The sequence below is a fragment of the Vicugna pacos genome, chromosome 20, assembly GCF_048564905.1.
Source record: "Vicugna pacos chromosome 20, VicPac4, whole genome shotgun sequence".
Classification (NCBI taxonomy): domain Eukaryota; kingdom Metazoa; phylum Chordata; class Mammalia; order Artiodactyla; family Camelidae; genus Vicugna; species Vicugna pacos.
The window spans coordinates 43,893,141-43,907,385 of NC_133006.1; the positions used below are offsets into that span (position 1 = coordinate 43,893,141).

A 14,245-nucleotide genomic window follows, 5' to 3' on the forward strand; every position below is an offset into this window, starting at 1 on the left:
TTCCTGCTGAGACAGAAGCTGGAAGGAACCAGCACCTTTTACACAAAAAAGCCACCAGCGGGAACCAGACCCAGAGAAGCCAAAGGTTAACAAAGGTGCTCTGAGAAACGGAGTTGAGTCAGAAGCTGCCGGGCAGGGGGAGGCTGCCTGTGAGGACCAGCACAGGGACTTCAGGAGGGACTGAGGCTGCAGACGTGTGCCAGGTGGCACGCGGCCCACACCTCTCGGGACACGCCTGTCAGGACACCGCACCCCAGGTGTCAGCCCCACGTCCGTAGCACAGGGCAGCGTCTCAGGACTAAACATGCTTTCCCTTTTTTCTTCAGCTTTATTGAGACATAACTGACATACAACATTGTGTACGTCACGGTGTACATCTGCTGGTTTCCAAAAATCTTGATAATGAGAGACAGACAGCCTGGTTAGGGGATAAAGTTAGTCTTCACAAAGCAAATATTTTATCTTTCCCAATAAAGTAAGAAACTGGACATTTGAATTGAACATTAAGTGTCACAAGTCTGCTTCCTGGAAGTCGGTCATGGGTGTGAGGACAGACCTGAGCACCTTATGTGCAAAGCAGGGTCCCACCAGGGGTGCACCTGTGGGGGCCTTGGGCCGGCAGCACCCTTCAGTCCCCCCTGGACAGGGCAGAGCCCACACCCTGCCACGGCGGGGGAGACCAGACTCGGGAGAGCCGCACCAGGAGCACCCCTCCTCCCCCAGCCTCCTCAGCCCCTTCGCCTCCACACCACAGTCCCCTTCCAGGCCCCCGTTTGTCACCTGGACGGCCGTGGTCATGGCCTCCTGACCAGCCCCTCATGGACCCCCACTCCCCCCTGCACACCTGCCACTGTGCCAGTGCGCCCAGCACATTCAGGAGCCCCCTCCGGTCCGCAGACCGGCTGCTCACAAGGCTGCATGCTCGGGACCAGACCTCTGAGCTGGTCAGCTTCAAGGCAGGTGTGAGGAGTCACCAGTCACTGGACAGCAGCACCAAGTGGACAGTGGACGCCTGGGCCTCTGCCTGTGTCTGTAGCTCCCATCACTGCCCCCCAGCACCGGTTCCTGTCACACAAAGCGATCGTGCAGGCCTCTGCCTGGACTCCCCTCTGCCCATAGTGCTGATTGCTCAGCACCCATCTTCAGGCCTCCAGTTCAGTACCACCTTCTCTGAGGTGCCTTCCCGAACACGATCTCCCTCCCCCAACCTGGAAAGGTGTCTCCCTTCCCCACACGGCACAGGAGCACCTGCCTGGTGCTCGCAGCCTGCTCTGCAACTGCCAGTTTTCCTCGCTGCCACCCCCCACCAAGCCAGTCTTCTGAGAACCAGGGGTGGGTCTGTGTGTCCTGCCTGAGTCCCACAGCACCTGCTGGGACGAACGAGCCTTCGTCAAGCGAACCAACAAGGGGCTGGATGACGGAGGCAGGGCAGGCCTCCCTCACGGTGGACCTGGGCTGGGCGGACCGGTGTTCGAAGAAAACCACAGAAGAGGCAGCCTGAGAGAACTGCCCGGAGCCACGGCCCCCTTACCCGACAAGGAGGGCCCTCGGGGCTGGGGGAGTCCACCGTCCCCATCTCCACGAGACCCGGACACCTGGTCTGGTCACAGGAACTGACCACCACCCCACAGTGGCCCAAAATCACCCCCAGAGAGAGCGCGGGGGAAACAGGCAAACAGAGGCTCCAGCTTCACGGCCACGCACGCTGCAGTGGTGCTGGCCCTTCCCCAGAGGCCCTGGCGCTGGGGCCTCAAAGCCTCTGCGTGCAGAGCCTGGGGCACCCGGCCCCTCCCTCTCACCCTGCCCACTGATTTGGGACCAGAAAACCCAGGTTCAAGCAAAGCATCGCTAACATCTTTAGTTTCTGGTATGTTTCCTGGGCTCTCTGAGCCTCAGGTGAATGAAATACTATCTTCTCTCCGGCCTACACCGCTGCGGGGGACGGTCTGTGGCCTGCAGAGCACCGGACAGCCACCTGGCGAGGGGCCTGTGTGCTGCCCAGGGGTCTTCCAAGGCTCGCCCTGGGCTGGGCTGCTGCTCAAGTCCGATCTTCACAGGAGGGGACTGGGGGGCATCTCAGGGCTTCCAGGTCCAGCACCTACACCTGGATTACCCATGCTTCACCCAGGCGGGCCTGTTGAGTCAGAACAAGCATTTTAATGCTCCAAATGGATCTGAACTGTCATCCCACACCGGCCAGGGGCTGCTGGGCACGAGGGGTCCTCTTCACCCAACTCATCGCCCCGCCCCCGCCCCGACTCAGAACACAGGCCAAGCACACACCTCCGCCAATGAGCCCACCCTGTCAGCTCCCTGAGCTCAAGCCAAACCTATCCTTTAAGTAAAAGTTAGGTTTCCTTCTCCCCTGCTGGACTGAGACGAGAAAAAGTTGAGAAATTGACTTCAACTGCTCTTCACACCAGTTAGCGTCCTTCAAATCGAAGCTGAACACGGAATCAGGAGAAGGCACTGGACGCCGCATCCCCCGGGACCCCGGCCCACGGGGACCCACGTTCTCCCACAGGGAAGCAGGTCACCACCCCACCCTCTGGAAAGCAGCCCCCAACGGCCTGGTGGCGTGGGGTCCCCACCCGGCTGAGGAGGAAGGCGGGCGGCGGGGCTCAACGTGGAGGGCTGCCTTCACCAACAGAAACACGTGTGGGCGCCAAGGCCACACGGGGAACAAAACCAGGGATGGAACACAGCCCGGGAGCCGCGCTCCAGGAGCAGAGGGGGCACGGCAGGCCGCGGAGACGGCCTGGGCAGCGGGGCTCAGGGCAAACAGGGAGCCACAGCAGTGGCACCAGGTGAAGACAGGTCTCTTTTGCCAGAGACGGCACGTGGCTGGCGACATGCTGTACCGGTTTGAGAGGAAAACAGGCAGGTTCACAAACCACTTCTGGACACTTAAACTCTGGGTTGCTTTTCTTCCTGGCAGCACCAGCCTAAACTCTGTGGCTCTGCAACATTTCAGAAACGTCAGGAACATTACAGTCTTCAGAGAAAGGCCCAGGACTTCAGAATCCCCGAGGTGGCTGTGAAGAAAGAACATCACTGGCGACAAACGTAAAACGACACTTTAAAACACAGGAATACGTTTAGGGTCCACGCTGGACACACATGTTTACGCGTTCAAGCTGACATCCTGGTACTTTTCCTGTTAACATGTTTGCGCTCGCGCTCTCTCTCTCTCCCTCCCTCTCTCTCTCTTTTTTTTTTTTTTCGGTTTAAGGAAAAGTCACTTTCGAGGCAAACTGTCTTGGCTGCAGAAGGGTAACTCCATGCGCAGGCCTCCCTTCTCCTGGCCCCGAGGAGGTCGCCTATGACACACTTTCTTTTTATTCAGGGACCCTTTTGTGGTGGAATTCGGAGAAACTGGGCTGCAACGTCTGTTTAGGGAGAGGCTGAGTATGTGTCTTCATCTGCGTGGCTCTTCGTGCTGAGACCACCCGAGTCAGCACAGAGGCCTGGGCCACGGGGCTGCTCAGCGCGCACAGGTCGCACCTGGCTGGTGACTTTACCCACCAGGAGGCACCCCTGCAGCCCAAGTCAGAAGCTCTGAGTAGCCCAGTGATGTGATCCTTTCCCCTCTGGCTTCAGACGCAGTTGTGATGGAACAGTTCCAGCTGTGAGGCAGAACTGACTGGAATAATGAAAACACCTCGAAAACACTTAACGAGGTAGCTGAGAGCAGGTTTCAAATCCACAGCACACACAAAGGTGCCTGATTAGTGCTCAGGGACTTCAAAAACGCATATTCAAGCGGAAACCGTGACGGTGCCCAGAACCGCTCTTTCTTCCAGCTCCGAGGCGCATGCAGACCTTGCAGAGAGGCCCTGGCAGCAAGAGCGGCAGGCGGCGGGGAGAGGCGAAGCTGGACAGAGGCAGAGGGCGGACGTGGGGCTGCTCCCCATGCGGTGAAAGCTGGTGCGGAAGGACAGCCACCAAGGGCCCTCAGGGTGTGAAAGGCAGAGAAGGGGCTGACTTGGGCGGGAGGGGTCGAGGCCGGGCTCACCACTGCCCCAGCCTCCAAGGGTCCCAGGAACACCCTCAGGAGGCAGCTGGGCCCCTGCCGCCCGGCACCAGCACCCTGGGCTCCGGGGAGGCCCCTGCCCCCTGAGCCCTCCCCACCGTCTGCTCACAGGCACGGGCTGCCCTGGCTAAATGGCTCTCCCAAGGCCAACTCCAAACGCACCCCCCCCCCGTGGAGCCTTGGGAGAAGCAGCACAGCCAGTCCCACAGTGCAGGGTTTGTGGTGGTTCCCGTAACGTGAACATGCAGAGTTCACACTCACACATGCACAGACATGCTCACGTACGCACGTGCACACAGGTGTGCACACGCACCCCGGCTCGCCAGGACACGAGGGGCAGCAGCATCCAGGCAGCGCAGAAGCTGGGAGTGGTTCTTGGGAGGGGCCTGATTCACCAGACACCCACTTCCAGTCCTCGGGCCAGGCCAGCAACCAGGGTACCCAGCAGGACGGCACGGAGGGCGAGTGGGAGTGGCAGGAGCGAGGCCCAGGCTAGGTCTCCGTGGTGTGGCTGCCATGGGGCAGAGGAGCCAGGGCCTGGAAGCTGCTCCAGCGCCTGGTGCCAGGCGGGGGCTCTGCACGCCCCTGCTCTTTATATTTACCCAGGATGCTTCTGGCTGCTTCTGCGTCCCGCAAAGGGTCCTCTCCATACTCCTCCCTCAGCCACTGCCGGAACTGGAGAAGGTGGAAACAAAACCGAGATGCCACAAAGCTGCACCCCAGGACCCTCACCTACTACCTGACGGGCAGGTTCTGCCACTGTAAATGGGAGCATATGGGTGCTGAGCGTGCAGCGCTGAGGCTGCCAGCCAGGGGCAAGGAGGAAGAATGACTGCTTCTCCCCGGTTTGGGCTTGAGAACATAAAAGCAAGCGCACTGAGAAGGTGCTTGACCCAAAGGGAGAGAAACAGATGTCCATGTGAGGCTGAGGAACGAGGGGAAGGGCAGTGAACAAGAGGCCAGAGGTGGCTGCAGTGGGGATGAGGGCGACCTGCCCCAGATGACCTCTAGGCCTCTCCGACCTCCAGGAGTCTAGCGTGTGCACAAAGACTGAGGAATCTTCCCAGGGCCGCCGCCGCCGCTGCCAGCCCCCAAGCGTAGTTACCTGGTGGACTTGGTGCTTCTCGAACTCCTGGAGCTGCCTCTGGAAGCCCAGGTTGGGGTTGGCGCAGGACCTCCCTGCACGCACGGTGTGGAGGGCGTCTTCCCAGCCGAAGTCGGTGACCGTCATGATGTACGCGACCACCAGGGTCACACTTCGGGAGACGCCAGCCAGGCTGCAGGGCCGAAAGCCGCAGGGCAAGGGAGGGTCAGTGACTCTGTGGACTTGTTTAGGCGCCCTTCCCGTCTTGGATCATGAGTGGACAGCAAGCCAGTACGTTACCAGGAAGTCACCCAGAAACACACCGGCTTCTCTCTACTTGGTGATGCTAGAATCTCAGGCATTCTTTTTCTGTGTGAGCCTCATTTTTTATTGGTTTTCTACTGGCTCTGGCTCCAGACACTTTGCTTTATGATCCTCTACTGTTCCTGAGCCCCTCCTCAGATGCTCCCACTCCCCTGGGCAGCACAATCACTAAAGCCCGTCAAGGAAGCAAGGGGGTCTGAGTAATAAGCCCGGTTACAAACTGCAGCCGTCTAGAAGGTGCCACTTTTTAGGTCTGGCTTCCTTAGATACATGAGGGCCAAGCCTACAGCTTAGAAGTTCGCTGAGCATTGCGTGCTCTGCACACCCCTCGGCAGGGCACCGGAGCAGGCACAGTCCACGTGCTCTGGGGGGGCGGGGGGACGCTCTGCAGGCGGTAACGGGCAGTTTCTCCAGCAGGCTGAGGACGGGGACCGATTTTAAATGCACATGCAAATGAAGGCGGTCACAGAGGGGTTGTGCTGCGTCAGACTTGGAGTGTGCAGCAACGGTTTACAATGGGGAAGTGTAAGCGAGTGTCTCATTTTTAGAAAGGCCTATGCTCAGATTTACACAACTCTACGAAATACGAATTCCTAGAGTATCAGGCCTGCACACAGTCAAATATAAATAATAGTAATAGTAAAAATAAAAGAACCGCTCTCAAGTAGCGGTTCTGCCCTCAGGCTTTGTGTCAGAAATATCGAGAGAGCTTGTTTTAAAAAGGCATCCTCTTGGGCTGCACCTGGGGAGATGCTAACGCCAGGCACTGCACCCAGGACCCCTGGAATGGCTCCGACGGCAGCGTGAAGTGCTGTGAAGCAAACGCGAGTGAGTGTCACAAAACCTGCACTTGTGTTCATTACATGTCCTGCTCTTTCTAAAAGTAAAAGGAGAAACCACACTATGCCAAGCAGCCATCGAACTGTCCAGTGCCCTCTCCCCTGCTGCGGGATGCTGGTCTCAGAACCGACCGTGGCTCCCGTGAGGCTCCTCTGGGCACCACCAAGGGGACCCCCGGCCCCTCGTCCGGGCGGTGGCTGTCCCGGGAGACAGCGCCTGCATCTGCCAAGAGCTCTTCCTGCAGAAGCCGCTCATTTGGGGAATTCAGGAGAGTGTTGCGCCCTCAGTAAACTCATTCAAGAGCTCGAACCTCATTCAAGAGGCAGCAGCCCTCTGCCCCAGAATGCTGGCTGCTGGTTCCCTGGACCTGTTACCCCTGCAAAGACCAGCTTATGTTACCCTTATTAGCTGTGTTATCAGTACAAGCGCTGGTGGTAATAAAATGAGAGCTGACCTGCCCTGGGTGCCTGCTGTGTGCCAGGCAGGTGCAGCTACGTGTGCTGGAACAGCTTTCCCGGCACAACATGTGTGTGCACAGGTGTGTGCACACGGCCCACACAAAGCGAAGCTGAATGTAGGCGGACGGCTGCATGTAACTGCTTAATTCTAAGAGTCTAGTCAGTCCTCTTCAAAGTACAAGGCAAACACACACAAAAGCCCCAACCTGTCAAGGGAGAAGAAATGGTCATTTTGGTGTGACAGGAATGCAGCACTGAACACCCGCCCGTGTATGCAGTCAAAGCTCCAGAAGGAAACAGTGTGGTGAAAGCCACTGGGGTTCAGAGCTGAGTGTATGTTCCCTGGAAAGGGGGTTTCTGCTGTCCAGACAGTCCCTGTGGAAACCCAACTGAGAAAATGAAAATCCTGAGTGAGAAGAAAAAAGAATGAGACAGTGACTAACAGCCAGCAGGGTCGGGGGTGTGTGTCCGCGGTTCGGGGAGACGCAGGAGCCCTCCGTGCGCGGAGCGGGACTGCTCAGCTGCTGCTGCCGGCCAGAGGTGCACGTACCAGTGTACGAGGCAGCCCTCGCCCCCGAGCCGGCACTCGTGGATGAATTTAATACTTTCTCTGAAATGTCTTGTCCTGGGGGAGGAAAAAGAGAGAAGTGACATCTCTCTACTTTACTCAACACACGATGAAAAGAAAAGTCCACCTGAGGTTTCTTGAAAAGGTCTCCAAGCCCCACAACATCAAGCCCTGGTCAGCGCCTGGGCTGGAGCTGCCTCGGCTGTGGGTCCGAGGAGGGCGCCCCCCGCTGCGTGTGGCGGGAGTTCTCTGTGAGGAGTTCCCGAGACACACAGCTGCCGCTGACTTGCTGGGGGTGGGCCCCGCCCCCGCCCCAGGGTCCGTCTGGGCCCCTGAACGCTCACTGCACACAGTGACCCCACACAGCCACCCCGTGACAGAGGTGCCCACCCAGTGTAGGTTCCCCGAGCCCTAAAGCCAGTCTGCCTGACCATCCAAAAACCTCATCTTCTCCCCAGCCTGCTCCCCCTCGCGGAGGTGGGTCCTGTCTGCTCCTGCCCCAGTGCTGGGAGGTGGGAACTGCAGCTCCGACCCTGCCCGGCCTCACTGGCTGAGTGGCCCCAGGAACCTCACTCAGCCTCCCTTGGCCTCACTTACGAAGCGGGAGTGATGCCTTACAGGCTGAGATGAAGGAACAAAGGCCAACGTGCTTTGCAAACCCTGAAGTCCTGCACGAGGACGGCTCTGCGCTCTTTCCTTCTGCCCCTGAGCTTTTCAGCCATTCACGCCCAGCTGTGCGTGCCAGCCTGTTCCAGACAGGTCGGTGGGTGGAGTACAAACTACAGACCATGTGCTTTTCCAGGTCTCCCGCCTCTGAATGGCTTATAAAGAACAAAACACCTCAAGCTGCCCACGGACCAAGTTCACAACACCTACTGAGGACTGACTGTTTAGCAGGAGCTCTGCTGAACTGCAAGGGATTCAGAGGTGAGTAGAGTGTGGTTCCAGCTGCACTAACCAGGTCTGAGTCTCATGAGGGCCAACAAAGCCAACAAGAGTGGGAGCAGGTGGCGCACAACCAGCCGGGCGGCTGCTGGCTGGACCAGGGTAGCCGGCACAGAGGACACTGAGTGGCAGCCATTGCCCACAGACTCCAGGCTCTTGCCTGAAACCTGACTGCCCAGCAGGGCGAGGTGTGCTTCTGCTAATGTTCCCAGGAACAAGCACTCTCAGATGTGAACCCACCGGGTGACTGAGGGCATCGCAACTCTACCCCCAAAGCCCGCTTGGTGTAAAACAGGTGAGGAAAGATTCCTGCTGGGACCCTGAAACCTGAAGACCTCAGCGCAGGGCTGTGAAGCAGAAGCCAAGGAGGCCGAGCCGCGAGGCAGGCAGGGGTGCAGGGTGGGCCCCGGGGCCACGCCCCGCAGCGGGGGTGAAGGCTGGGGGCTGGGAGCGTCCACCCTGCCTCCCAAGTGACATCAGCCATGGCGCCGGCGGAGAGCTCCCTGGTGACGGACGTGCTGATGCCGGGCAGATGTCTTCCATCACAGCGATGCTGCCTGGGCGGCAGAGCGCCCCGTCCCATCTTCCCTCCCGTTCGGCCACGGGGCAGGAGGTGGGGCGGGGCTCCCGGAAACTTCCCCTTCGTGGTAACTGGAAGGTGTCTCCACCCCAGGTTTCCTGCCGGGGAGGCTGAGGAGTGGACTCACACCCGTAAGTGTGTCCGCCGCCCTGCGACCACAGGTGGCAGGCCTCGGGGGTGGAGGGTGGTGGGATGGGGTTGGAAGGAGGGCTCCCAGGAGCTGCTGCCCAGGCCTGAAGCACCCACGAGGCTTCCTGTAAATCAGTCTCTTTATAACTTAAAACACTGTTCAGTCAGATATTCTGCTACTTACAGCGGATACAAGCTACGTGGTATCAGGTGCAACAGCTTTAAAGACACTGAGCCACTGGATTGGCTGAGAAGTGGCTCCAGGCTGCCCGTCTGCCATCTGCCTCGTGGTTTATGCAGTGTGGCAGTCGTCTGCCTCCGCATAGAGGCAGACCGTGTAGAGCAGACAGGCCAGAGGGCCCTGTAGGTCCAGGGCCAGTCCACCCAGAACCCAGGCTCACCCCAACTGCAGGCTAGAAGCTGGCGGGTGCGGCTAGAGGGCACACACCTCTGTCCACTAGGCCGGCCACATTGGGGCACCCAACAGTTTCCAAGAGGCCCTCCCCATGCCTGCAGCCCATGCTTTTGCCAGAACACCTTCCCAGAAAAGGAAGAGCAAATCCAGAAGTAAATGAACACACTGAGAAGGCCCCACCAGCTGGGCGGACTCACTGTTCGGGGACGTGTCGGTGCTGAGGGGTCTCCAGCATTTTGCAAAGACGACAGCTGAGTGCCTTGACTGAAACCTCAGAGTGGGAACAGCGTCTCATGTCTGCCTTTTACACCTGCAGGTCCCGAACCACAGGCACTATGGAACCAGGTCGTAAATAGGGTGTAGGATGGGGTTCAGGAGTCAGAGTAAGAGACTGGGGGTGGGATGTGGTCAGCAGGGTGACATCCAAGGAACTGACAGCCAAGGAGCCGGGAAGAGGTGCCCCCGGCCTTTCTGCACCAAGTGTCAAGTCCAGAAAAATCCGGATGGCCCCTGTCAGCACAGTGTGGGGACAAGACTGCAGGGCCCCGCCCAGGAGGGCCGATGTCAACGAAGGGGCTGCTCAGGGCCCTGCCACGGACTTAGCTCACGAACACAACTGGCATGAGGCCAGGCCAGGCGGACATTCCTAGAAGTGCCGCTTCCAAGGAAAGCCAGGAGCAGGCGCGCTCAGTGCTGCTGGGGTGGGTTATTTCCAGGGAAGCTCATGACATAAGCCCGAGCCCGGTCACCACACTTCCTCCTCCACGGCGGGAAACACCCAGGGCTCCAGCCCTCACATTGCTCAACTCCTGACTGCGGAGCGCGTCCCACCACCGCTACTTCAGTGGCACCGGTTCCCCATTCCTGAGCTTCGCTCTTCACCTTTACTTGGTTCCGTCACAGGAGAGCCAGCTGGGCTCGTCCAGAAGCGAGCACGCCTACACACTTGTGCTGCTCCCGGCAGCCGCAGGGAACTTGTGGGCTGGCGAGAGGCGTCCTCAGGGCCCAGCTAACAGCCTGGCCACTGCCACCGTCCCTCCCTCCTCTGCGTCACTGACCAAGCACCCCTACCCCTCCCTCTCATCCAGAGGCCGAGAGCAGTACCAGCCAGGTTTCCTTGACCTTCAGGAAGGGTGGTGGATAGATCTAGCAACACTGCACGGCACGATGCTCGCTTTTGAGGCTGAACAATTGCTTCTTACTGCGAGATCGCAAGCCTTGGAGGCTGTGATCCCCCGTGGGATCTGAGGCAGCGCTGTCCTGCCGAGGAGGACCCTGCTTGTGGGAGACGTGGACGAGCACCTGGGGTGGCAGCTGGGCTCACCCCAAAGCCAGCAGCACCAGACCAGGCTGTACAGACAGCACGAGCCACACGCTCCAGGCTGCTTCTCCCTCCCTGAGCAGAAACCCCGTAAGATTTTTTTTCTCCCGAAAAGCAATGTTTAAAAAGAGGTGAGGGGAACGTCCTCCCTGGGCCCAGGTGCTAGAGGGCAGGCTCAGGTCAGAGGGCGGCTTCCTCCTGGGTGACCTGTCCCTCTCACCCCACCCAGAGAGAGGCGAGAAGCAAGGAAGCCTCCTCCCCCGGGCAGACCGCGCGTGGCCTTCGGCACGTTTGCGTTCCCTACAAGCCGACATCTGGAGGGAAGCTGGGGGAATGTGAGTACTGCACTTCCATTTTGCCAGAAGAGGTCACTTTAAAAACAAGCAAAAGAGCAAACAGTGCTCTCCGCCATCTACCACACCGCATCTCACAAAGAGCAGCCCCACGCCAGCAATCACGGGCAACGGCGTCCAAGACGGAAACGTAAGTTCTTCAGTTGAGTAAGTGAAGTCTCACGGAAAACACAATACACCTTTTCCACATATTTCTGAGGGCTGCCAAGTCCCCAGGGGTCATGCCTGTGCGTGTGCGCGTGTGCACACACGTGTGCAGCTCCGTCGGCAAGCAAGACCACAGCACTCCAAGGGCCCACACAGCTCTGATCTTGCAAAACTGCTTCTTATAATGAAAACGAGGAAAAATGTGACCGAGAGAAAGAGAGAGTGTAAAGTACAGACACGAGCTACACCAGACGCACAGGCAGGAGGTGCAACGAGCCAGGAGGCTCTGACGTCTCAGACGCAAGCTCTCTGCATCACTAGTGCCTCTTCCCCACAAAAACCTCAGGAAGCTTAGAACCTGCTTGACTCTCAAGACTCTTGTCGCAAGGCTCTGCTGTGAAGACGTCGGGCTGCCAGCTCCACAGCACAGGCCAGGCGGCTGGCTCCAGAGGGAACACAAGAAAGGTAGGTGTTTCCTTATGGTGTCCAAATGCGAATGCCAATTTAATAAATATTAAGTGAGAATGGATAAAACAGGCCAGCCAATGGGTATCTCCAACCATTCACTCTCAAGACACATTAACAGCCCTTACTTGAATAGGCGGAAACCAGAATCGAGTTTTTAGACTTCTAGTGTCCATCAACAACCCTCTGACTGCCTCACCTAACACTGCAGAAATCCTGAGAGAGAGATTTTGGACAGGAGAAGTGAGGCTAAAATGACTTGCCTGAGGAAGCACAGAGAGAAAGCAAAACCAAGTATTTCCAAAAGCCTCAGCTCACTCGACCGCCGCACGCCAGCCACTCGGAGGAGGTGTGTGCGTCCGACACAAGTCCTGGGATGTAAACTCTGATGGTGCGAGTCAGGCAGAAGCACTGGCCCGGGTCTGAGGCTACCGCCACTGCGAGAGCTGGAACTTCCTGGCTTTGCGGAGCAGGGTGGTGGGGGACTGGGCTGAAATTCTAACGTGTTACTGTCATCTCAAACCAGGTTTCTGCATTTTAATTCCTGGAAGATCAGAGAGGGGGTTTGTGAGGAGCACGGCCAAGACAGAAAGCTGACCTTTCTGGAGCGTCTGCTGGGACTGAAAGCAGTTCATCTCCAAAGGCCACGGGCCTCTTCATACGCGTAATTAGCAAGAAGAATTCCTGTTGGCATAGGGTTTGTGGGGAAAGAGTTAGGATATAAAACCTTAAATTATATCCAAAGTTGGAAATAATTTTTAAAATCTGTAATGAAGTTTTAAAGAATAAGCAATACACTTTTGTAGAATTAATTCTGTCACTGCACATAGGAACGGCTAGGCACCAGGAAGTCATGGTGGCCGAAGGACTGCCAGTTCTCACTGGGCTCCCCGAGCACCGGGAGGGCCCGTCTCCTGACCGTCTGCCTCGGTGGACGACACAGCCGCCGAGGGTGCATCACCGGCGGGTGGTGAGCAAGGCTGCTCGCAGGGAGGTGGGTCTTAAGAACAGTCGAGTGTTCCGCTGGCCGATGTCGACCGTCGCACCACATCGTGGACACCTGCTCACATTAAAAGGTGCACTGTGCTTCCATGAAGCGTCCGAACAGCCAGCAAGAACCCAAAGCTACTGCGCAGGCTGCCTCCCAGCACACGAAGACACTCAGGTTCCAAGCATAACCTCCCGATCTCCGTACTACTTCAGTAAGGCAGGAAGCATTTACAGCATCACGGGCACTTACGCAGCCAAAGCCTTACGCATATGTAAGCTCTGGAATTTCTAACGGGTCAGAAGTAAAAGGTTCCCCGGGAGACACACACGTGCCCGTGAACACAGCTCCCAGCAGCACAGTGCCATTTCTCCTGCCTTTCGATGAGCTGTGGTCTCGACTTCCTTTTCCAGGTGAAGCAGAGGTCTGCTGCCGCACGACTTCATTCCTTCTCCAAAACAGCAGCCCCGGCACAGCCCACGGCCCCGCCCACAGCGGCCCCAGGCTCAGACACTGCGACAACTGCGTCCCACCCCACACTCTCATCCCAATATAAAGAAAGGGTTACAAAGGCAAACCACACGTCTTAACAAGACCCCTGTACATATTTGGGACAGGAGAGAACCGGTTCAAATCTTAGGAGCTGGTCCTCTGGCCCCAGGTTGACAGATGACGTGAAGTGACCCAGGAGATGTCAGAAGTCAGGCGAGCGGCTACGGCACCATCCGCCCCACCCCTTCCCCGGGTCGTGTCTGCCCAGCAGCTCACTGGGCCTCCAGAGCACCAAACCCATCTTTCCTGTAACTCTCAAGATGCATTAATATACTTTGAGTAAAACATACTCTTATTTTCAAAAGTGCTCAGCGGTCACAGGGAACACTTTCACATACATGATCTCATCTCTGAAAATCCTGAAGGCAGGCATTCTCAGATGAGAGAACTGAAGTTTGGATGGGTTAAAATGACTTGCCCAAGGCAGATGGAGCTGGTTTTGAATCTGAGATTTCTGACTCCGGGTCTGCTGCTCACTGGCCGCACAGCACAGGACCACTCAGCAGGCAGTCTGCACTGGGTGGGTCAGGACCCTTGTCCTGGACGTCGAGGGGCCTGACTCCAGCAAAGCTGAGAAGTTCTGGGAACAGCTCGAGCACAGTGGCCACCTGCTCTGACCACCAACGCCTAGGAGGTGTTGGTCTGATTCTTCCAAAGAGTCACAATGCCAACCAGCTATTGACAAGTTCAACAGTATATCAGAATCTCGGTTTGAGATAAGAGCAAAGCAACCGCTCTAAAAATAGCCACCAAAACATGGGCAGAAGATTGCTGTGGTCTCGAGAGAAAGGCAGTGGCTTACTTCCTTCCGTGCACACCATGCCCTGCAACCACTTCTGTTTCTTGACACGACTGGTAACCAAGGAAGTGCTCTGACACTTCTCCTTCAGACCTAGGCTACCGCTGTCCTCCTAGGGCCCTACGAAATCTTCCCTTCACCATCCTCGGTCTCACAGACTGGCTTCTGTGACACACGGAGAGGCAGCGTGGGACACAGGCCATGGGTGGGATGTACCTGCCCGCGTCCAGCTCCTCCCCTCTTC

The 14,245-nt window shown here is 57.7% G+C and overlaps 1 protein-coding gene across 6 annotated transcripts in view; it reads right to left on the bottom strand.

The window, feature by feature from the left end:
* Positions 1-308: 308 nt before the first annotated feature.
* DUSP22 (dual specificity phosphatase 22) overlaps positions 309-14,245 on the bottom strand; it is a 52,566-nt gene continuing 38,629 nt past the window's right edge. For 3 of the 6 annotated variants that reach the window (XM_072945799.1, XM_072945803.1, XM_072945802.1), the window contains 4 exons: positions 7,290-7,364; positions 5,139-5,310; positions 4,636-4,708; positions 309-3,924 (listed from right to left, as the gene is read on the bottom strand). In XM_072945799.1, the coding sequence (XP_072801900.1) occupies positions 3,698-3,924; positions 4,636-4,708; positions 5,139-5,310; positions 7,290-7,364 (547 nt within the window). In that variant the 3' untranslated portion in view covers positions 309-3,697. Of the gene's footprint in view, positions 4,709-5,138; positions 5,311-7,289; positions 7,365-14,245 lie in introns of all 6 variants that reach the window. The other 3 variants (XM_072945805.1, XM_072945800.1, XM_072945801.1) reach the window with 3 other exon arrangements.